General features: G+C 40.6%; 3 protein-coding genes across 3 annotated transcripts; 1 reads left to right on the forward strand and 2 right to left on the reverse strand.

Annotated features, from left to right (window-relative positions):
- Positions 1 to 245: 245 nt before the first annotated feature.
- LOC133025944 (palmitoyltransferase ZDHHC18-B-like) lies at positions 246 to 11,578 on the reverse strand. Its single transcript, XM_061092742.1, has 10 exons — positions 11,340 to 11,578; positions 10,841 to 11,163; positions 9,860 to 10,020; positions 6,295 to 6,444; positions 5,975 to 6,112; positions 5,467 to 5,518; positions 5,239 to 5,341; positions 4,837 to 4,946; positions 3,820 to 3,922; positions 246 to 580 (listed from the first exon to the last, which is right to left on the reverse strand). The coding sequence occupies exons 2-10, from the start codon at positions 11,086 to 11,088 to the stop codon at positions 335 to 337; spliced, it is 1,311 nt and encodes a 436-aa protein (XP_060948725.1). The 5' UTR covers positions 11,089 to 11,163; positions 11,340 to 11,578; the 3' UTR covers positions 246 to 334.
- A 567-nt stretch (positions 11,579 to 12,145) lies between these two features.
- Positions 12,146 to 20,867, forward strand: kdf1b (keratinocyte differentiation factor 1b). The gene is made up of 4 exons (XM_061092743.1): positions 12,146 to 12,317; positions 13,067 to 14,016; positions 15,231 to 15,317; positions 17,975 to 20,867. Exons 2-4 carry the CDS (start codon positions 13,086 to 13,088, stop codon positions 18,061 to 18,063), a joined length of 1,107 nt encoding a protein of 368 aa, XP_060948726.1. The 5' UTR covers positions 12,146 to 12,317; positions 13,067 to 13,085; the 3' UTR covers positions 18,064 to 20,867.
- Positions 20,665 to 22,895, reverse strand: LOC133025947 (nuclear receptor subfamily 0 group B member 2-like). The gene is made up of 2 exons (XM_061092745.1): positions 22,123 to 22,895; positions 20,665 to 21,447 (listed from the first exon to the last, which is right to left on the reverse strand). Exons 1-2 carry the CDS (start codon positions 22,664 to 22,666, stop codon positions 21,206 to 21,208), a joined length of 786 nt encoding a protein of 261 aa, XP_060948728.1. The 5' UTR covers positions 22,667 to 22,895; the 3' UTR covers positions 20,665 to 21,205.
- Positions 22,896 to 23,985: the final 1,090 nt, after the last annotated feature.

The following is a 23,985-nucleotide window of genomic DNA, read 5'->3' on the forward strand; positions in this document are numbered from 1 at the left end:
GGACAAATAGTTCCGTTAGTCCACTAGTCTTTAACATTGCTTTCCATACTAAACCAAAGCCTAATTGCATCTTTTAAAGACTTCCCACAAAATTACATTTTGGTGATTGTTATCCCCTTCTTCAAACACCACCCAGTATTTCCAAAACACAACAAAAGAAAAAAAATAATGAATACTTGTATCTCACTGTTTTACAGCATGCAAGCTTCAAACAATGTGTGTTTTCACTTGAGAAAGTCGTCATCAAGGTGTCCGTCGGTGCAAAGGGGCGAAGCTGGCAGCATCCGGAGAGAAAGGGGAAACAGGGGGCGTCCAAGGTGGGGTTGGGAATATGTTAAGCTGTGTGTTTACTTTTCTTCGAGTGAGTCTTGGTGTGGTGTGAAGGAGAGGTATCACCTCGAGAGCCGGCGGTGTGACGGGCCCCGCAGCCCGTGGAGAGTGCCGCTGAGGGGTCAGAGTTCACCGCCGCACTGTTGTCTGGACAGGTATGAGCTGTCTGAGGTTTCCCCTGATGGCACGAGGAGGACAGGAGCGGAGGGAGAGTGGCTGACTCCAGCAGACCTTTAGTTCCCTGTGTGCACTGAGGAGGCACAAGAAAGAGGAGGGGAGAAGGGGGGGATGCGACAAGCACTGGTGAGACGAGCAGGATGAACAACAGGGTTTTAAATCACTTCAGCGAATACATCAACTACTGTGGAAGATGAACAAAAGACGAGGTGCAGTGCCAGCGGGCCACACCAGGGACCTGAATCAGCAGTTTCATGTAATAGATTTGCATGGTGTTGCACATTAGACTCCGGTGATCATATTTGACAGGTTCATCTTAGAGTATTACCTGCTAACTGTGTACTTAATGAAGTTAAGTGGCATGCAAGGTACAGATTTTAAAAAGTATGAACAAACTAAATTAAAGCAGCAGTTGACTTTATCTCCTGTGTATCAAGCTCCTAAAACAGTGGATCCTACTCTTCCCATGAGGCAATTGTAAATATGTATAGCTGTTATCAGACATGACCTCTGAGAGAAACTCAGGAGAAATTCCTTTCCCACATGAACATCACAGCCGTAGGTTCTCTACTCAGACTCGTTCACAACAGCAACAGATCCTCCAGAGGATTCAGGTGAGTGACCACCACTCACCGCCGGCAGAGGCAGGACGTAACTTATCCATTTGGTTTTTTTTTGTTTACAGTACATCGAAACACTGATGTCGGCCCTTATAATCCCCTGCTGTGTTCTCACATCGGATTCTCCCAACTCTCTGTGGACTTTATAGTTGGGGGCCAGATGGAGAAAGTCCACAGATATTCCGGAGCCGCTCACTCTGACTACTGCCTCCATAGAAAATAGAGAATCTCTGGAGTTCAGTGCATTTCTGAAAGCAGCTTGAATGATTATACATCTACTACGTGCTCTCGTTTTTGCTCTCCTCTCTTTTAGACTCCACTAGGTGAGAAAACTACCAGTGGCTAAATATTCCATTACGTTCATTAACTACGTTTGTTAATTGGTTGTTTGGTGATTGCTTGGAAGTTTGTCACTGACAACTGAGTGGAGACAGTGAACCAAACAGTCATGTTGTGTGCAATACAAATCAGGCAATGAGCTGAAAGAGGCTATAACACAATAGGGCTATGGAGAAGTGCAGTTGTGTGATAATTAGCTCTCACTATAAACAAATCACATTAGGGCAGAAAGGCAGTTTTTTAATTGTCAACATTAAAAGAGGAATTAGTGCAGCTTTAATTAATAAAATGTTTCAGCAACAGTTAAAATGTCTTCAGCCCTGAAGCTGAAGTCCATTTAAACAACGGTTAATCAATAATCAATGGAATGTGTTTAGTTATACATTGTGTAGAAAGCTGTGTAAGAACTTAGTTCCTAGGGCAGCACGTGGCCACATTGCAATGATAGTTTCCAACAGCGCTCCCTAAACTTAAACCTATGACTTAAACGTAATACATCCATCAGGTACTGTATCATTACTGGTTCAGTTCTTATCTTATGTCACTGTCCTGATAGAGAATCATCATTTAAATGGACAATTATCGTGTCATAGGTCAGAGGGAGCTTCCTCCTATGTTTTGCTACCCTTGGATACAAATTTTGAATATTAAAGAGAATACATGTGAGCCACAGCTAAACCCCTCTGCACTGTGTGTATTAGTTTTACAAACAATGCAACCTGTATTGTTTTTATCATGCACTCTGCATTGCATACAACCTAAAGCAAAGCATGAGGGCAGAAGCAAGCCAGGAGGACACGCAGGCACAGCACTGGAGACTCTGCACTCACTTTCCCTCTCTCTCGATTCAGGCTTACCAAGCTCAAGTCTTGTTTTCCCTAATCTAAATGTGGCTAATGGTAATACAGATGCAGACAGACAACACACACAGAACAGTAAGTTAGGACACACAGCAAACGTACGGATGCTGGGGCAGTTAGTTCAGAGCTTTTCTCCTCCTGGAAAACACAATTATCCTCTAATATGGAAACTGGGAAGGAGACTAAAAAAATGAAACAATGAAAACTGAGCACACACAGATGATGAACTGCATGGAAAAGTAGGTCTGTTTTATTCAATTTTTTGCATTTGTGATGCATGAAAATACAAAAATATGTATAAACACAGGGTGGAAAACTCAAAAAACATAACAAAACACCAAAGAATAAAGGGATGTAGGGGAAAATGTGGTGATGGAATTGATTTGCAACAGATAAATTGGCACTTTAACCTTTTTAATACATATAAATTAGATTATGAACATGAGACAGGAGGAGAAGAACCAGCCCAATAAAACGAGGTACGGCCGGAGCAGAAAAAGCTTTTCTCCACGGCTTCACTGTTTCAAATTAAGACTGTTTTTACACCTTACCCAAACTCAACTCAATAATAAACCAAATGTTAGACTACAAACACTTCCGCTTCAACTGGCTTTCAGCTTATTCTGGAGGCACAAATAAATCAGTTGTTGCCAACAAAAAAGAGCTGCTTTCAATTCTAAATGGTAAACAGCAGCTACTCTACTTCCTGATGTGAGAGTGTTGTGGCTCACAGTTACGTTTTGTAAACAAAAGGGGCTGTAAAGGTTTTATTTTCTGTGTCGTGCTGTCAGAGAACAACAAGAGTGCAGCTCCATGAGGAAGAGGAGGACCTCAGTCTTCACTTCCTACAACAACCCTTGCACTACACAAAAAGCACAGGAACTACTAAAGTCTAAGGTGTAGAATGTCAAAAAGATAAAGGAAGTAAAACATATAAAACATAAAAATATAGATCTATGTAGCGATCAATATTTGCGGTGCTTATATCAAGAGAACAAGAGAAAAAACAGCATTTAACCTGATTTGTTCATGATGGACTGAGCTGTGCAGCAGTGCATTAACTGCCTGCAGCAGGTGTCTAAAGAAATCAGGCTAACAAGGCAAACAGCCACTCCCTCCCACCTCACCCCCCAGGGTCACGGGTGAGATAGATGATGCTCTCGTCTTTAGCCTCCCACCAGGGAGCTCCGGCTGAACTGATAATTAATGATAACATATTAATAAACTCATTTCAGTATTATTCACACCGTGACACTCTCAAAAAGTATCATTTCCACTGACAGAACTTGTTAATACTGATATGTAAACCTCTGACTGTCATATAAAACAATATTTGTATGGATTAACCCACACACTGCATTCAACACGAGGCTGCACAGCAGGCAACAAGGCTTCTGTCAGGCAGAGGAAGAGCTGTGCTGGGAGCTGGGGGGTGCAGGCACAGGAGAGAGGGCTTCCTGCAAGCCAACAGCAAGCTGGGAAGGTCCGCCTACCACATTTATCTCGCTTTTAGTGGCCGCAGCTGGCACCTCGATGTCCGCGCCGCCTGTCTGGGAAGATTCATCTGAGGGCAGGAATCCTCGCCTGTCGATCAAGCTGAAACAGGAGAGAAACAAAGGAACGCTAGGATCCATTGGAGACTTTGAAAACTGTACAGCAAGTAGACTCAAAAGGTTTTGGAATATTTGCATAATAAATCAGTAAATAATTTACAGAAGCATCGCTGACATTAACTGTGGAGCCAGAGCTTAAATTGTGAGACCGGATCTCATTCTTGCATCACATGAAGAAGAGATCGTGATTGAATGTGTTGCTGTTTGTTCAAAAGTGTAGAAATTATTTTTACTTGAATATTTAAAGTGCAATTTAAAAAATAATCAGTTGGTCATAAAAAATTGTCTCTTACATGCATATCTGAGGGATTAATATAAAACAAATGTAGTCTGTATATGAGATATGTAAATTAGATATGTTAAGATGACTTCAGCTTAAGGATCTAATTGTGTGGGTTCAATTATAATTCATTTGCTGAGTGAGACTCAAGTGTTCAATATGTTATTCCAGCTGTTAGGGGTCTCTTATTCAAAACAACAACAAAAGTATTTTTTGCAATATGTTGTTCAGCAGCGCTGGTTCATGGGAATTGCCATCTTCACCACCATTGCTGTTGAAAATATTACTGATGCGATTCATGTTCACAAATAAGGGATAAAGTTTGATTCACTCTACACTTCAAATGGCAATTAATAATCGTAATCTATTATAAGTGACCGACACAAACAGTGGATGGTATCAGCTGACTGGCTAACTGGCTAGCAGTGTTGGCAGGGTTAAGCAGATATGATGCAGTTAAAAGGCGACCAAACTGAATCATCCTGTTACCTTGAATAAAATGTTATTTAGTATTTTTGTGGATGCGAACATTGTTTTAAACATTTTGGATCATGTAAGTGTTCGCTTTTAGAAACTTTAATGAATAATTGTTGCACATTATATCTTTGAAGACTAACCTGGGTGGCATGGGTCCACAGAGCACAGAACAACAGTTGATACAGATGTTTTTATGACTGTATGGGTTAGTGACATCTTCTCCACTCTTCCCTGACCAGGAGCCTTTTATCTGGAAAACATAGACAGTACATCCTAGTTTTAAACATGTTTTAAAAAATCTGCAGGGGGTGGTTTTCTGCTGTTTGCTTTTTTCTACTAATCGAGTTATAACGATAGTACAAGCATCAACAATAAGTTCCTACACAATGTCACAAATAATCTACTGTAACACAGTCACAATTTAAATACGGAATATTTGTAGTCCTCATAACTTATCTGGTTCAAATGTGTTTCTTTGAATTTTATAAATGTCACAAATCAATACGTTTGGGAGTTTAAAGGGTGCATAATGCATTACTCACGTCTTCATTGGTGGTCAGGTTGGAAGCAACTAAGTAAGTATGGAAGCCCGAGAGGCCCAAGATGGACCAGACTGAGAAGAAACATATCACCAGCTCCACTGCAGTGAAAGGTTGGGTTAAGGAGAACCTCCGTATACTTGAGGAACAGTAGAATAAAACCCTAAACACTGACAGAGTCCATTCACTGAGGAAATCATTTGATTTGATTCAATTGGGAGTAAAGGATATCTGCCGGGACTCTCTTGCAGAGCAAACACCAGACCTTTTCCACCTTGAGCCCCTGAAAGAGAGGAAGTAAATAACAGTGAGGCCCCAAGTGTGTTTGTGAATCTATTAAGAAGTGAAAAGTGTCTGTTGGAATTCTCGAACCAAAAGTTGCGATTTAGTTTGTCCTTTTGGGGAAGCAGTAACACCAGAGTCAAGCTGAAATGAGTTCTGTTTATTCTAACCCTACAAAGACCAGGATGTAAGGATGAAATAAAATATGAACAAATATAGACAGGTGGTGACAAATACCAGGCACTTATTACATTCACAATCAAAACAGTCTGTATATTTTTCTTATCAGACACCTGAATTGCTCTGATGTGGGAAACCCCACCCGTCTGGCAGACTGACAAGCGAGGCAAAACAAACAGTTACTGGCAGGTGCTGTTTGAGGCAGTTGTGTTAGTACCAGTAAATTCCTGCCTGCTTTTCAACCATGAAGCTCCTGTGGACCCGAGTCAACACCTACTCAGTGCTAGATGTGTGGTCACACAGCCGAAGATGAACGAGGTCAGGAAGGAGAGTGACACGATGAAGGTGTAGAAGAAGCGGTAGTTGCGTTTCCCTACGCAGTTCCCCACCCAAGGGCAATGATGATCGAATCGCTCTGAAGGAGAAGTGCAAAACAAAGGAGATTTAACAATAAAACTAAAAAGAGAAACGCTTTTAATTTTGGAGGAATGGTTCCACGGTTCCACTGAATTGTCTCTGAGTAAAGGTTTAGTGTACTCTGTAGCCCTGTGACGCCTTTATTTATTATTTATCCTTGGTAAATGTCATGGTACTCACCCACACAGTTGTCACACAGGCTGCAGTGGGAGGTGCGTGGAGGCCGGAACATCTTGCAGGTGAAGCAGTACTTGAGCTTCACCACCTGCTGGTTGATCACAACCTCCTTTGTGCGCGGTGGAGGCCGATAGCTGGTGTTTCCTGTGTTGTCTACAGAGCAGAGGGCAGAAAAGAGACAGGAGGACAACCTTTATTTAATTTACTGATCTGTTGTACCCAGTACCCAGAACCTTTATTCAAGGAAATTAAAGCTTCCTACAGACCACTGTTCACCTGTGTTTCCATGTCTAAAGACCCTGGGAGATTCGGCAAATTAGCCTGCTAAAGTGTGAACAAATGGCAGTTACAACCACTGATATGAACACTAGATATCTCGGCCGCGTTGCCGGCCAACGGAGACGAACGTCACCACATGGCGGCCATCTTGTTGCGGGAGGCTCTCTCACCCATAACATTGTGTTGGTAGTGGTAAATAACCATAACTTGCTCAATTTTCAACCGATTTTGAAACGGTCTGGTTTGTTATAAACGTCAGCAATGTAGATATGACACTGTGTACTTATGAATAATTATGTTATTTTCTAAAAAAAAATAATAATTTATGCAGTGTCATAACTACATCTCTGACGTTTATAACAAACCAGACCGTTTCAAAATCAGTTGAAAATTGAGCAAGTTATGGTTATTTACCACTACCAACACAATGTTATGGGTGAGAGAGCCTCCCGCAACAAGATGGCCGCCATGTGGTGACGTCCGGCTCCGTCGAGCGAGATATCTAGTCTTTATATATATCTATGGTTACAACCAGATGTTCCACTCCAGGCCTCCAGGAGGAAGTAATGGGGAAGACCAAACAACAATGACAATGCTATATCAACATAGAAAACATGGAGGAGATGCAGACGGTGGTATTGTTGTTCGTGATTTACCGCCTCGGAAATTGTTTTGTTGAGGCGATGCTGGAAATGAGATGACAACTCTCAACAACTAAGCTAATTCAAAACTGATATAAAGTGCTGCCATACTCTGCAAAATCAAGCAAGTTAAGCAAACCTCAACCCAAAACCTTCTAGTACTTTCGTAAAGTACTAACCCCCAACCAGGGACTAGAACTCTTTTAGACCCTGGTCCCTGCTGTGGAAACACTACGACTTAGCACTTAATGTCTTTGCCTTTACTCTTTATGGAGAACAGGATACACACCAATCATTGCTTATTTAAATTTATGGCAGAATAATACAAGAAACGAGTGAGATGCTGCTCAGTTGCAGTGGGTGCAACAACCGCAAAGGAAAGTTTTGTAATTTAAGGTTGAATCATTTTTGAAATTGTAGGAGGATGCTCATACTCGCTTTCACCATGTCGTCCCTGCCTTCCCTCCCACAGCACGTAACCTGGTCTGAGCACAACATCCGGGAATGACAGGTTACACCTTTATTGTTCTTATTTGTGCAGCATGTGTGATGCTCCATGCAGCGTGCACATGTGAGCACACGTCTCATCAACTTGAGTGAGTGAAAACTCTCGTGTGATTTTGCAGGGATTTTAAAACTTGCTTTGATTTCTGTGCATCTTAATTTGATGATTTCTGTGATAAACCTTTAAATGCCTCAGGTGTCACACTTCATTAGGTATAACTAATCTATACCATAAGGTGATAAATATATAATGTGATAGCCCTGCCACATCGTCTGTCTTTAGGAAGCTCATCATGCTCAGTTTTTGGTCACATTGCTGGAGATATGTATATTCAATTATATATTTATTACCAGGTCATAGTTTCGGGTGTTGCTGTACTGGACTACATTCGACTGAGAAGCGTTTCTCGTTTTTCATCCTTCGCGTGGCGGCTGCTGCACCATTAAAACACCAGACAGTCCCTTTGCTTTAGCCCACTTTAGTTTTCTAAATTGAGTGCACACAATTGGTTCAATTTAGTGAGGTATAAATTGCTTGCTAAATCACTTTGCTGTCAGTATCTTGAAGTCCAACATCCTCCCCAGGCAACCTGGCAAAGACTGAGCACCACAGTTTAAGCAGAGAACCTGAATGATTGCACTGCACCATTCTGCTTAAGACTGAAGGGGGTGTTCACAGGAGCCTGCAATGATCTATGGACCAGCCAGATTAGACAATATAAACCAGTTAGTAGGATCTAAGATGGTTACGTTCTGTTTAGGTGAGCAGGTTTTATCTTTTTTATAAATCTATCATTTTAGCTTGGTTTGGTTACCCATCATACATTTTGTAAAAACTTTGGGTGAATAAAGCCCTTATTTGTCCACTAATTCCAGCTCTCCTAGTTTTTATGCACATCCTGGTCCTTCACACTTGGCATCAGTAGTATCAGAAACCCCTCTTAGTGTGACCCCATTCGGACACAGGTTCCATACCTAAGGACAGGTCTGAATGCACCCCAATGCATCCTGAGACCCTGTCACCCACATCATACTGGGAGGTGGTCTGAGATGCATGTGGCCACACTATTTTGTGTGGGATAAAATCCGGCCACAAATGAAGGATCACCGACTCAGTTAACCTCTGTGACCTGCTGTGGTTTAAATGCTTCTCAGTGTCCATTCGTTGATTTGTTTGCAGCCACCACATATTGATTGATACTTCTTAAATTGGCTAAATCTTTCCGCGTAGCTCGCCTGTGCAGACACATACACACATAAATCATCGGACACATTTATAAACTCAAACCGGGATTAAAACAACATCCTTTGGTCTTTGCAAACACAATTGACTTTTGTCTTTATTTGCTCAAAAGAGACCACTAGTGATCAGATCTCTCAAGACAGATGTTAATAGCAGGTCTGAACAGGGCCTATAATGAAGTCCACCACAACACCACGTCTAACTATGACTTCAATAATTGTCATTTATTTAACATCGCTATAAAATGTCCTGAGCATTTCCTTGAAAATAGAATGGTGGGTAAATATCCAGCACTAAAACTGTGTTTCAGAAAATAGCTGGAACAGCAGCAGGACAGCTGAGTCAAACTTTGGTCATGAGTAGGAGTTTACATGATCCACACGAAGCCAACTTTAAACACTGAGGTCACTACACGGAAGAATGCCATTTGGAAAGAAAAGATCATGTTGGTAAGAGTTGAAATCAACAGAGAGCACAACAGATGGGGCCCTTCAAACAGGTCTGTGGTGGAAAAGGGCCGAAACACATCTCTCAGTCCTGAAATATTCGGCCAAACGGAGGAGCTTTGATGCCATTTCAATAGAATAATGGCCCAAATATTTGCACAGGCACGAGAAATAAATCCTTTCAAAAATTCTACACTTAACGTTTGCTGTGTCACAGGTTTCATCGTCATTAAACTGTCAAACTGTGGTTGCTGCACCATTCGAATTTGCCTTGTGTCGATCTCAGAGGAAATTAGCTGACGTTGGCACAACAAAGCCTTCTGTCCCTACTGTGAATTGTGTCCTGTCGCAAAAAGGCTTTTATGACAGTGCTACAAATAGTATGTTCTCTTAAGTTTGACATAATTGAATGCTACAGAGTAAACTCTCAAAGTAATGAGCTGAGCTGCACTTACCAATCTGCTTCTCAATGTCTGTGGCCTCGTCCGGTGTGGCTCTGGGCAGGATGCCGGGGTCGGAGAAGCTGGTCTGCAGCAGGGTGATGACCACAAATACGAAGAGGACTCCTCCAATAACAGGTATGCAGCTGGTCAGGTGTTTGACCAGGAAGGGACAGCTGGGGGAAAGAGAGCAACCACAGACAGGGAGAAGATGAACTGACCATATCAAAGGACGGGAACCTATTAAAACAGCCCAGTCTCTTAGAACTGCGCCTACTTCTTCACCCACTACTAAGGGATCTGGTTTTAATTATTCTTCTGTGCTGTTAATCACCATGTCAGCCCCTGGGGACTGAAAACCCTTTCACTACCCAGTTATAAAATGAAAGCAATTTCCATATTCTGGCAGTATTCCCTATTATTTGAACATTTGCACTAGACTGTTATTTTTGTTACTACTGTATTATCCCACCTATAGTGTATTCATATAGAATATTTATATATTTATCTTGCTCATAGTGTATTCATCGTTCTTATATGATACAATACCTCTTAATACTCTTCATATTCCATATATATTTCTTACTGTACATATCTTATTTATTTACATATTCCACTTTAAATATGCACAATACTCATTTACTGCCTTTTTTTGCACTTCTGGTTAGATGCTAAACTGCATTTCGTTGTATAAGTACATGTACTTTGCAATGACAATAAAGTTGAATCTAATCTAATCTAATCTAATGACATAGTATATTCGCAGCTACAAAGATAAATCTCTAGCATTTATTTTTTGGTAAAACTTTGCAGGACTACGTTAAGAAATGTGATGTTTTAAGCAGAATCTGGAATTTCTTAGGTAACAACTCAGTTATAACATAAACTAACGCTCTTTCTGAGAGTCATGGTTATCTGCTCTACAGTTCGGCTCTGATCTAAAACATCAGACAGCTCCCTGGTGGTGACGGAGCTGAGGTTAAACCGTGAACTCACTCAAATGTAAAGAACAGTCCGCTGGTGACGAGGATGAGGCCCAGGGTGAGGGGCAGGACCCCGCTCTGCCGGGCCGCGACGATCCGTCCCTCGCAGTAGAAGCGGTTCTTCCCGGGGAAAACTTCCCACTTCCTCCTGGGTCTCCTCGGCTCCTCTGCCGTGACGCTCCCCGGGTGGTGATGCGGAGGGGTCGGGGTGGGTGTCGGAAGTGCCCGCGGGTCGATTTGCTGGAACTCGCAGTTCTTCATGGTTTACAGTGAAGTTGGCTGCGGGCGATCGGGGCGTGTGGCCGGGGAGAGGGAGCATCACCCGCAGCCGTGTGCCTGGAGGAAGCCGAGCGGGGCAGACGTCGTCATTCCACGGAGAAAACAAGCTAGTGCTTAACCACGGGTCTCCGGCGTAAATGACCCAAAGACCCCCCTGCTCGAAACAGCCAGCCCCTCATGCTCCATGTCTCCTCGAGTACTTATTTCAAAGCCCGTCCCTAGGAAGTACTCACCACAAAAACAACCAGCACCCAGGTGTCCATCGTTAGTTTAAGGGTCCGTGTTTGTTTCACATCATCCAGCTGCGGAATCGAACATCAGTAAACACCACATTCCGTCATGTCCGTCCTGGACGTTCTGGCCAAACGCTTTTACGGATATCCACTCTGTGCTGTGTGCATGAATTAAAAAGCAGCCATTACACTTTGAGCCGTATAGAACATATAAGTCGCGAAACATTCACGACTGAGTTATAGTGATAAACACCAAATTAGATTTTGTCAAAATTAACACAGAGAAAAGATGCATTTCCGGTTGATTTGCGTTCTAAAATAAATGTCTCTTTTAAACGTTAACTTTTAAGTATTTTGATGGCCCTTACGAAATATCCTCGTTTGGAATAATCGCACCATTTAATCAAAATCAATTTTTCTCTTTAAATTCAATTAGTAGATTCAGGAAAATGTATATAAATTGTTTGCAAATTGTACAATATCCGGTAAATCGACACCGGACTGACGCTAACTTGACGCAGGACAACCAGGCAGGAACAATGCCGCCGGAAACCAATTCAAAATAAAAGTATTGACATTGTGTTTCTCGTTTTGGTGGTGTAAACTGTAGAAGGAGTTTCAAGAAGATATATTTTCAGCTGTGTTATAATTCTTTTGTGATTGGAATAAATCCAAAATGTGTGATTACAACTGTAAAACCCGTACAATTCCCAATGCTAAGCCAAAGTGGTCACTGAACTTCGTTTTATTTTTATAGTCGTAACCGGAACGTGTACTTGTTGTCGCCACCTGGTCCGGTGGCTCCACCTTGACGCTCAGGTACACGGATTCGTTGGGAAACTTTGAGGAAGCTGCAGGTTTCGTGGCGCGGAGTCGCTGTAAGGGACGTGGAGGATGGTTTAAAATCCAGACGTCTTTTAATGTAGAGGTCGGAGAGGACGACATTGACCAGGGAGCGAGTCCGGGGACGAGTCGGCTGTAAGTCAGTGTTTACTCTAGAAGTCGGACGTCCTCTAATGGAGGAAAGAGCAGCAGTGACAGGTCGCCATGAAAGTGAAAATAAACATTAGCGGCTATCCTGTTGTCGCCGTCTTTAAGCTCGGTTGAAAAAGGACCGAAGAAAACTCAAAACTCAGTGAGATGTAGTTTTAGTTTGTTAACAATAACCTGGTTTACTGTATTGGTGGATAATTATTATTATTATTATTATTATTATTAGCTTATTACTCTAAAGAGGTCTGCATTGGCTAATTGACTGAATCAGACTTAATGATGATATTTTATCTTACTTTTGTTTAATTGTTAAACCAAATTTTTCCACATGAGCAAAGGGACATTCAATTCCAAGATTGTTAAATTAAGCTCCTGTGTTTGGTTGCACGTCCATATAACTCTTCTTTTACTTTATTTAACATTGAAACACTTTGGTTCAATTTGAGAAATCCACATAACGCAAATGCAGTATATGTGATCTGAGACTTTAAGTGCGTAGACATCCTCCATAGAACCAGTTGGGTTGGTTTACCCGCCACCTGGGGATAGCACTTTCACATCAGTTTTAAACAGAGATGCCCTCAGGTGGCTAGAAGTGATTTCAGGTTTGGTCTGACTCATCGGATTGATTGCAGAATATCAAGAAGTTGTTTAGTGATGCCAACTCAACACAGACTGCCTTGTTTCATTTCAGTTCAACATTTTTTTGTTTTTTTCTATGTTTGTGTATGCAGACCTCGGAGCCAGTAAGTCATGTCTGCTGACGTGAGCACTGGCAGTCTGAGGCACAGCTCAGGGCGTGGTGGCTACAGGCACAGAGCGAGCCAGAGCAGCAGCCAGAGGTCGTCATACGAGGAGCGCTGTGTGGACCCGGTGGAAGAGAGGCCGCCGAGCCCAGAGCCCAAGACCATCCACAAAGCTCACCTGAAGGATGCAAATGGGAAGGAGTCCGAGACCATTGGCTTCATTCCTGGCTCCGCCGACCATTCCTCTGGGGCACAAACCTGCAACCCCTGCACCTCTCCAGGCAGCTGCAGGACCTTTCTATGCAGCGTGCTGACCTGCGGCCTGTACAGGGTCTGCCAGGGTTCCCCTCTTGCTCTGTGCCTTGCGCCAAACGACAGCTCTCCAGATGAGCCAGAGAAGGTGAGCCTCCAAAGTGTGAGCCCAGGAGACAACAAAGAGGAGGATCACACAGATTGGCTTGGGGATCTCCACATCGCTGGAGTCAAAGTGGACAGTCCAAGGGAGTTTTTAGAGGTCGAACCCAAATTATCATATGTGGTTCCGGCCGGTGTTCAAACACAGCCCGGCAATCCGTCCCTGCATGAGTCCATGAGGTTCGACGACTGGGAGGAGGGCACAGAGGACCTGGACTCTCTTATTACCAAGAAGTTGCTGGAACTCTACTCTGAGTATCAAATCGACGAGCTGGCGAGGTGCACCTCAGACTCTTTGTTTCTGAGGAAGAGCAAGGACATCGATCAGCTCATCAATTCGCTGGCAGAGGAGCACAAAATGGACGAGCAGGAAGCGGAGTGTCGGCTGGTGCGTGGCATCATCCGCATCAGCACCCGGAAGAGTGCGAGGAAGAGGCCGACCCCGTCCAGGATGGAGAGGACGCTGTCCGACAGCGGGAATGAGACAATGAGGGAGAGCGATTCCTTGAGATTCAGCAACAACAGTAAGCCAGTGTTTCTCCCATATGCATTCATAATAATCAGCTAATAAGCAAGTACTGAGTTCCTCTGTTAAAGTTTCACACAATGTATTTATATTCCCAATGAAACGGAACCACTACAACTTGGCCTTTCTACGCTGCACGTAGTTGATTCAGCCGAGTATCACAGGAAGGTGACCCTATCGTCCACCCACGAACAAATACACTGCATGTACAGTAATACAGGTTATCAGTTAGGCTGTGTGAGAGTACGTGTGCATCAGCTTCCTATTCGTCCTAACAAGATGGGTAGGTTATGAAAATGTACCCGTCTGACATTTAATACTTGCGTCAACAGTTTTGCTTCAGAATCACTGAAGCAAAACTGTTTGTCTTGTCAGCACAAACATTGTACAAATGAATGAGTCAGCACTTTGTAGTCACAAGATCAATAATGAAGTGCTGAGGACGACACTTAAAAAGTATTAAAAATTACAAAAAAACGTCAAAGCACTCTCTTTGTAGCTGTCAAAATGACAATGAAGGCATTTTAAACAGTAAACGAAGATATATTTTTTTAATAATTCCTTAGCCATATGTATTCTGATCCAAAGAGCTCCTCAAACTAACTCACTTTGAGTCCAGGAAGCACTTTTTCTCAAATGTTTATATGTATTGTGATCATATTGAGAGCATTCAAAGAAATATAAACTTACACTATATGAGTGCAGCTTTGTCCTCTACACTCTCAGTAAATTGTGAGTCAGTTATTTTTTTTTTTTTTAAGAAGAGTCATTAAGTTCATGTTATCTACTTCTAATCTTTAATATGAGTAATTTTCTGTGTAGAGATATTTTTCATTCTGTGACATTGAAAACTTAAGCTGTCAAGGGTTCCCAGTAAGTTAACACACACAAGACAAGCTGAACATAGATAATCATATCTATAATCATGACCCAGGGTCACAAATGACGTTCCCCCGACTCTGCTGACGTCCTCGGACCAACTACAGTTCAAACCTATTTTTATGCAGCCACATGTTGTGATTATTTGCATATAGAGCAGGAAAGTGAGATTGTACTTGTGATTGTGTCTTTTAGGACTGATGTTAATGGTCTGAACAGGGCCTATGTAATTGCAAAACAGCACCACTGTAAAAAAACAACAAAAAAAAACATCAGTGTTGCCTCTGTCAAGGTGCGTTTCTACCACTGAGTGTCCATCACTTTTTCCTTCAGATGACTACAAATCAAATCCAAACATCCAAATATCCGAACTGACCTCCTCTGACAAGTGTGCCAGGGAGATGTGGAGACACAATGGAGGTAAGAAATCAGTCTTTATTATGTTCTCAGTATTCTTTACTTAAAAAAATTATGTATGTATTTTTTATATTGTATACCAAGATTTATTTGGCTTTTGTAAGAGAGGATAATCCATAATATCAGCATAGTCCTGCATGAGCAGTAAATAGTCTGGTTGACTTCCTCAGGATAAGTTCTTTAACATCAACTTCAGAGGCTGAATTTTAAGCAAGGCATTGTTTTCTTTACTAATATGTTGCACTCAAATCAACCTGTGTTTTATAAATTAAATTATTATAGTAAGAACAGATCACATGGATCTCTTTGAAGGTACAGGGCTGTTGTCAGGATTTTGAAACAAACTAATGAGGTCATGCTTCAGGGATATTTTTTTATCTAGATATGAACTTTTCATTTATAATGGATTACTAATCCACATTCTTTGCATCCCTGTAAAAATTGTGTCTGACTATTGCTCATTGTTTAAATATTTTAATTTTGATTGTTTTGCAAGCATCAGCAGTCAGGTTGAAAGCTTTCTTCTCACTACCAGGCGTAAAATTCAGGTCGAAAAGTAATCAAATTTAATTTGTATTAATTTAAAAAAATGTGTCTAGTCACCTCTGTGCACCACTAAAATCTTATTTTACCATTCAATAACCATGAAGGTTGAGGGATTAACAAAATAGGTGAAAACACAAATGTGAATTTAATTTTAATCTAATAATACAAAGGGCTTGTTTGCACAGACAAATACGTCTTTATGGTGAAGTTCCGTTGGTTTGATTCTGTATTTTTAATCTACTTCTCTGTTATATGGTAAGAACAATGAGCCTTGGCCAGTTCACTTTATATGGACAGACACCATGTTTTCAGATCTTGATCTATTTCCAAGTAAACTGCTGTGTGATGTGTAAACATTTACTGGGTCAGCTATATCATCAGGAAACAACCATAACAGAAGCTTTGTGGGTCAACTGAAAAATATTCATTCATGGACTAACGTCCCAGCAAACAGTTACTGTTTAAATTTACCCTGAACCTGCAGTGTTTGGAGTGCTGCACCAGGCTGAACTGAAATGTCAATAGTTTTTATCAGTGAAATGAGGACTGCAGGGTGAACATGTACATGCTGCTGTTATGACTAAAAAAAAAATGGGTCTAAAGCCAGAACATTTTTGGTTTATATCCTAAATCTCCGACTTTCATTCACTTTCTTTTAGGGTTTTTTTCAGTTGCTTTTCATGTCAAATATAAACCCATGCATTAATTTTGATGAATGTATTATAATTTATGGATTTCCTTCTAAATTAAGTTTCTGATTACAGTAAAATGCATGCTGTGAGTTCCTGAGGTTTAACAACAGTACTGAGTTATTTACTTCCTCATTAAACATTTGCATATTTAGTTCTCCCTACAGGTTTGGCTGAATCAAAATTTGCTTCTATCACGCATCACATGCAAAAAATGAAAAACAAAAAAAAAGATTACAAATATTTCAGGACTATAAAGCATGTGGAAAACACTGACAAAACTGTTGAGAGTTTTTGGTGAAGAAGGCATATGCCGGTGTCGATGTGCTGTAAACAAAAATCTGTGATCTCAGCAGCGGAATTAATACATTACTTTGTCTTTATATAAAGTATATGGTTACATCCTATCTCTGCCTGCTGGGCCACTGCTCACCTAAACAGCCCGGAGATTCCTGTGTTGTCGTGAATGCCTCTGAGAATGAAGTCCCCTGCTGCGTTGTCCATGTGTGCAAGGCAAACTCCAGAGAGTCCAGACCCAATTCTGCAGACATTCTCCCAAGTTAATGTCTGAGAAAAGCTTTTCAGGTTATTCGACCGTTTCATTATTGTTACCACTATCTTAATAACACATTCTTAGCATTTCTTTAAATTTGTTACAAAACACGCATGTGGTCTTGTAAACTTAAAAGCTCAGAAATACCCTGAGAGAATTTCAACAAATTTAAAACAAATGTTTAGTTGAACTGATTTTGGTGGTTGAAGGTCAAAGGTCAAGGTCATGGTGAACTTACGTTCTTGTAAATGTGATATACACCAGCAGGGAATTTCATTACAAGTGGCTGAAAAATTCATTGGAGCTCTAGGACTGCCTGATTAGAATTTGATGGTCAAAGGTCAAAGTCAGTATGATGTCACAAAACCCCATTTTACCTCCAATCTGTTATCTTAAAAAAAGATGATCCATTCAAATTTGGCACAAACATTCACTTTGACTCACAGATTTACTGGTTGGATTTGGGTTGGTCGGAGGTCAAGGTCACAAAACATATTTGCACATTCTTGCACATGATATCTCAAGTCTGCCTTAAATTTCTTCAAATTATGACCAGTTGTCACTTGGACAGATTGACTGATTAGATTTCAGTAAAGGTCCCAGTGAACTCATGTAAGTCTGGAACAAATGTATGTAGACTGAAATTGCACTTACCGCCCTGAGGCATACAACCAAAGGACGGTAATTTTAGTTACCTGAAATGCTTATCCTCTTTCTTCTGTATCATCCCAGCAGCGAGTGTGAAATGATTTGTAGTTGCAGTGCAGAGTGAATGAGGATGGCAGTTATGAGAACTCAAAGCTCATTGCTCAGTCTCCTGTCTCCAGTCTAATCGCCGTTTCTTTTTCCTATCCTTGTTTTTGTCCTTATAGGTCATACATCTAGCTCAGCCTACTCGCCCTCTCGCACTGAGACTAGCTCCTCCGGTGTCTCAATGATTGGCTCCTCTGTGAGAACATGATTCCTGCTCCATGCTGCTGGTCTATGCTTGAATAATTAGTCCTGCTGTGTCCACAAGGTCAGTTATTAGACATTGAAAGGAGACACTACTTGCACAGGAGTCACTGGCTGAGCCAAGCTCTTTGAAGAGACCATTGTTTTTCAGTGGAAAAAGAAAATGTGAAAACTCACATTGTCTTGAAGGACTTCAGTGAACTCAGGGCTCTGTGTGTCGTTATTTATGGTTGATGAATGTCATGTGTATATTTGAAGGATTGCTTGATGGAAATCACCAGCAGCTTTTGAAGGAGTTGTGCTCCTGACTCTTATCTGCTGGTTAGATTATTGTGCTGTTATGCAAAGAACATTTAAATTTAGTTCTATAAAAATGAATTGAAGAGTTGTGTTTTTCACATCATCATTGTAGATTTGATTGTGCACAGTTGTGTGTTAGATTTTAAGCTGTCCTCTTGAGTAGTTTTATATAACCTATTTACAGCCAGTAATTCTACATTATGATCAGAAATTATGCTTGTCATAATTTGACAAATCTCTATATTTAACTTGACCAGTAAAGGTCTCAAGAAGTAAAATCGAAATAATGAAGTGGTTGTATTTGGCCTGAAGAAAAAGACAGTTTTATATCACCGGCCATAAATGATTTGCTTGCTTGCTAGTACACTAGAAATCAGAATGTGCTTTTATTGAAAATTGTGATCAAAAACAAACAGGGGGGTAAAACATGTCAAAAGAATGGTTCAACATTTAGAAAAAATACACTTATTTGCTTTTTTGCAGAGATTTAATTGAGAAGATTAATACTGCTCTGATGTCTGTACGCTAAAAGGAATCGGAAATGACAGCCAATTAGCTTAGCTTATAATTTAGACTGAAAATAGATAGGAATACTAGCTTGAATCTGTCCAAAGGTAACAACATTGGCCGAGCTAAACCTCTTTACATGCAATATTTTGTTTATTCATTAACTCGAAAAAATGTAAAAAACAAAAAGTTGTTTAACTGCAGGTTTTTTTATTGGATCATTTCTTTACCACGACCGTTTGCAGCTTGTTTTTTGAAAACAATGTTATGAAATGTTTTTTGAAAACAATGTTATGAAATGTTTTGGGTGAGCTTAAAGCTGCTTGGGAAGGTTTCAAAAAGCGGCGTCACCCATGTAGAAGACGCAGAGAAGGTGTCAAGAGAGTTTGCGGTGATAAGAGTGGTGTCCGGGTGCTGTACAGAAACAGCAGTGGGATTAATATTTTACTTCCTGCTTCAGCCTGCTGTACTCGGCTGCTCCACCTCTCACCTGAATAATGTGGAGGTTTTGATGCTGTTGTGAACGTGCCTGTGCAGAGAACCTCCTGCTGTGTTGTGCACGTGTGAAAGGCATAGTACGGGTAAAACCCCGACCAAATTCTCTGGACTTTACCCACAGGTCATGTCTGAAAACAGGTTGACATGACATCTGCCGCTAGCTGGGCTAACTGAATGTAAAACGGACATGTAGCTAGCTCATGCTACACAATGAACCAATTCTGCAAGCAGTTACATGATGGCCAAACCGCTGACTGCCTAGGCACTTCACAACTTTAAAGTAGAACCATGCTCACCAGTCGTATTGTGATGGAAACTCAGTCAGACACTCCTCCTCGCTCTTGTTGCTGATTTGGTTACATTCTACCAAATTGTAGTACAAGCTCTAGGTTGAGCCAGAGGAGACAGATTTTGTTTTGATATTACCTGCCTCATGTTTTAGATATGATACCAACAGTTTAAGCACATATGACAAAAAGTTTATGTTTGTAAATGTTCCCTACTGCACCTTTTAAAAAGTGCTGGTGGGCATTTTACCTTTGGACATATCTTGCTCTACCCTGTGGTTTTTTGCCTTTATGCCCATTAACAATATATTTCCTAAAATTCATTATTTTTTTGGTTATTATTTGCTTATGTCTAAGAGAACCAAAAAAGGATGCTAGCTTTCTTTGTTTTGTCAAAATAAATCTTTTTTATCTCCATTGTGCTTTTTAAGTTGTGTGTTTAGTGTAGTGCATAGTGTCATAATATTGTAACATGAAGTTCATATGAAGTAGATAGCTGTTAATGTAGGACACTGTTTTTGACTGTGTGAGCTGCAGCTGTACTTCAGGTTGTGTCAATGACTATAGCCTGCTGTACCAGGCTGTCTCACGAGGTGAAAGCCTGTTTTTCATACCAATACGCTTTGCTGTGTTTGCTCTTGGATCCTGGTGGGAATTTGTTCAGGTGACTCAAGGGGATTTTTCTTCAGCACTGTGGCCGTCTTATCAGCATTAGTTTATGGTTGGTGTTGGGCATGGACCTTACAGTAACGGCTTCATTTAATACTCATGGGTAGCTTGTACACTTATTCTAAACATAACTTGGCAGATCACTAGCATTTTTAAATGTCAATGTAAGGAATCTTTAACTATTTTTGTCTTGAGGTAACATGGTCCAAGATGCTTGAAATAAGTCAATGTCATGATTTGGCTGCAACATCAGCCTTGTTATAATTGAATGTGTAAAACAGGTTGTTCTAGTTTGTGTCATGATGCAAAAAAGAGCAAATTGACTAATGAGGCTTGAAAAACGTACAAACTGTAACATCCTTTTTTATTCCACGGGAAATTTCTGTATCTTCAGTTCATTCGTACATTCTACCAGAGTTTGTCCTGTAAACACTTGGGTCTCCACCAAAAGGAAATGTACATTTTCAGCAAAGATGTGTTGGCATTCACAATAAACCATCTTTTAACTGATGTCTCGTTGGAAACCAATAAAATGAATTAAGTGAAACTACAGGAGGAGGCATTTGCTTGTTGTTTGCCACATGGCCACATGAGGGAGTCAAAGTATGTTTTTTGTTGTTGATTTCTATGATTTCACAGAACCGATGCATCATTAAAAAGGGATTGAAACCTTTCTTTCATCCACTTTTCACTCTAGTTAATAATAGTGAATTTTATTTATATATATATATATATATATATATGTTTATATATGTCTTTCACAGCAGTCAAGGTCACCTTACATGGTAGAGATAAAAACAGAAACCAAAATAAACAATTGATAGTGAATAAAACATTTTGTGCCAAATGGAAAACAATCTGTTTAAAACCAACATTTTCTCTGTAACCTCATTGGACAAACAGCATGTCTGTTAATAAATGCAACATGTTTGTGTTGCCAATAACTGGCTTGAAGAAAAGCTCTGTGACCAAGCTGTGGCTGACGTTCTGGGTGGTGGAGGCTGCTAGAGAGACGTGCCTGAAGCGACTGGCGTCCTCCGGGTGCAGCAGGTGGATGACTTCCTGGAGAGCCCTCTGTGCTTCCTGTTGGAGGCCCTCGATGAGCAACATGGCGCTCAATCCCCGAACAGCTATAGTGGGAGAAGAGAGGCTTCTGCTCATATTCAACAAATTGGTCAACATAGCTACTGAAACACAACAGTATCATATATTTCTTTGTATTTAATGTGACTCCCTATTGGAGGAGCAGCTTTTTACATTATGCAATTTTAATTAAGAATACATGCTAATATAATATTGTATCACTGATTCTTGAGTCATGGGACAAAACACATCCAGCAGTTGAAACTGCTGTTGGATTTGAAAAATTTAAATATTTTCAATTGTAGATTTTATAAGGGATTAATAATAGACATAGATATTTAACATAATTATCCGCTTTCAATTTAATTGAATCACTATTGTATCAAATCTAAGACACCTACTGTATTCCCACTACATCTAAAACAGCATGTCCACAGAGGGGTTCAATCATTCATGTGTAATTAAATGGAATACAAATATTTTCTAATGATTAAAAATGGTTGGTTTCATCAAAATAGAAACTTGATTTCTATTATACGCAATAACATTAATACTAAAATATGCACTATTGTTAATTTTAGAACTTTTTACTGTTTTGTTTCTATAATTTATTATCTATAAACGATTAACTCTAAAAAAATAACTCAATCGTACTCAGGTTAACACACATTCTTTAAAAACTACTTTGACATTAAAACAGACAATGGAAAGAGAGTTTGTACCTGGGTTAAACAACGTAGCCCCCCTCAGGTAAGCGTACTCCTTAGGACTGAGATCCAGATCCCACAGCTGATACAAGCAAGCTCTCAGTCTGTGGACTCCGGCAAGAGTTGCTTGGTCCACCTCCTTTTCAGAAAGTCCCGGCCTGAGCAAAATCTGTCTCAAGATACTTGGATTTGGAACATCAGTCACTTCAAACATAATCCTTTCCTGTGCTAGCCCCAGAACAAATAATGGAACCCAGCAGTGTGTTAACAGTGCTGACTGATCTCCCAGTGGAAGCTGACTGAAGGATGGTAAACTCCTCATGAAGCAGACGGTTTTGATCAGCACACTGGAGGCAACTTGACAGGTGGCCGTCGGGTCCTTCAGGCGAACCTTCCTCTGCTTGCAGTGGCAGGTGTGTGACGTGAGGTAAGAGTTTGCTTCGCCGTTGAGGTGGTCGCTGTCCCTCCAGCACAAGATGTTGTAAAGGATAGTGTGGGGATGCTGATCCTGGTAGCCAGAGCAAGCGCGGTCTGCAATGTCCTCTTCAACAGAAAACATGGTGAGGCAGGAAAGAAAACTTACTCAGAAAAACCCCAGAGAGCACAAACAGCCTAAACCTTAGCCTCAGTCCTCTATTTATACAGGATTTCACCTGCACTAGACAAACTCAGCCTTGACCCGCCTTTTTAAGCCCCTGCACTGAGGAATAAAAGCTGTGACCATGGACTTCCCATGAACACTGATGCAGGTTAATTCCACGTGCAGCCGATAAGACTGGTTAAACTCAGCTGCTGCACACAGAGGAAATGCTGAAGCTGGCTGAGGTGAATGACATTTATCGTGTTTACCTGAGTCATCAACTCCGCCTGTACCAGTCCATCAAGGACTGACAGGGTCAACGCTCAGGCTGCCACCTGACCTGTGCCCCAGTTACACCTTGGACCTGCTTAACTTTTTTAACACACATCAGGATGATAATAACAATATTTATTTATATTTTGTGGGCCTCAGCATTTTGGACAAATCAAGATATAGGTATGGATTTGTTTTGTGTATCTTAAATATGTATGTAGTATATAGTAGGTTTAATTAAGATGAGTGAAGTTCACATAAGTTTCCTGATATGTTATCTGGGCCAGACAAGGGTTGTGAACTTGCCCGGTATCACTTATGGATATCACTTTCTAAGAATATTTGTGGCCTGAGGTGTCACAAATTAATCATCAATGAAAAATATTGTTATATTGCATAACATTTGTTTTTTTACACGAAGCACCATAAATGGGTCTGTAGCTTGCTTATGCGCAAACAAGACGTCATGTTAACTGGGATATCATTGCTTTGAAACTGTCATTCTACAACATTTGCTCCCTGAGGAGATCGTCCTGCAAACTCCTTATTACTTTTTTTAATTGTGTGGCTTCTCCTAGTTCTGATCTTACCCACTATTTGAATTATTTTTGTATCTTTTTTCTAATTTCCGTATCTGTGCTCTAATGCTGTGTGACCTTCAAATAGTTCTCACTTGTTTCCTGGTGTTGCTTTTTGTCTTTTACCATTTCCTATTGTCCTTTAATTTTTCAAGTGTTGTTTTGAAAGATGCCATGAATACATAAAAAGGAATGTCTCATTGACAAACATGTATTGTAATAACTTGCATTGCAGTCATCATTAATTTTTCCTATGATCAATGTTCACGGAGAAATGGACTTACCCCTCAAACTAAATTAATAGTTTTTATAAAATCATCTTAAAATATCATAGATTTCTTTGTATTTAATGTGACCGCCTACTGGTTTCTCTGACACAAATATGACCAACATTCTGCATTATTCATTTTAACTTAAAAATACATGCTAATATAATATTGTGTCACC

Source organism: Limanda limanda, chromosome 19 (genome assembly GCF_963576545.1).
Source record: "Limanda limanda chromosome 19, fLimLim1.1, whole genome shotgun sequence".
Lineage (NCBI taxonomy): Eukaryota > Metazoa > Chordata > Actinopteri > Pleuronectiformes > Pleuronectidae > Limanda > Limanda limanda.

Bases quoted from the DNA above. Each gene is read 5' to 3' on its own strand.
- kdf1b (XM_061092743.1), top strand. From the start codon at position 13,086: ATGTCTGCTGACGTGAGCACTGGCAGTCTGAGGCACAGCTCAGGGCGT. The intron at 14,017-15,230 runs GTAAGCCAGTGT...TTTTTCCTTCAG, and splicing joins CTTGAGATTCAGCAACAACA to ATGACTACAAATCAAATCCA. The intron at 15,318-17,974 runs GTAAGAAATCAG...TTGTCCTTATAG, and splicing joins GATGTGGAGACACAATGGAG to GTCATACATCTAGCTCAGCC.
- LOC133025947 (XM_061092745.1), bottom strand. From the start codon at position 22,666: ATGTTTTCTGTTGAAGAGGACATTGCAGACCGCGCTTGCTCTGGCTAC. The intron at 21,448-22,122 runs GTACAAACTCTC...CTCCCACTATAG, and splicing joins GGCTACGTTGTTTAACCCAG to CTGTTCGGGGATTGAGCGCC.
- LOC133025944 (XM_061092742.1), bottom strand. From the start codon at position 11,088: ATGAAGAACTGCGAGTTCCAGCAAATCGACCCGCGGGCACTTCCGACA. The intron at 5,519-5,974 runs GTAGGTGTTGAC...CCTCTCTTTCAG, and splicing joins GACCACACATCTAGCACTGA to GGGCTCAAGGTGGAAAAGGT. The intron at 5,342-5,466 runs ATATCCTTTACT...CCAACCTTTCAC, and splicing joins CTGCAAGAGAGTCCCGGCAG to TGCAGTGGAGCTGGTGATAT.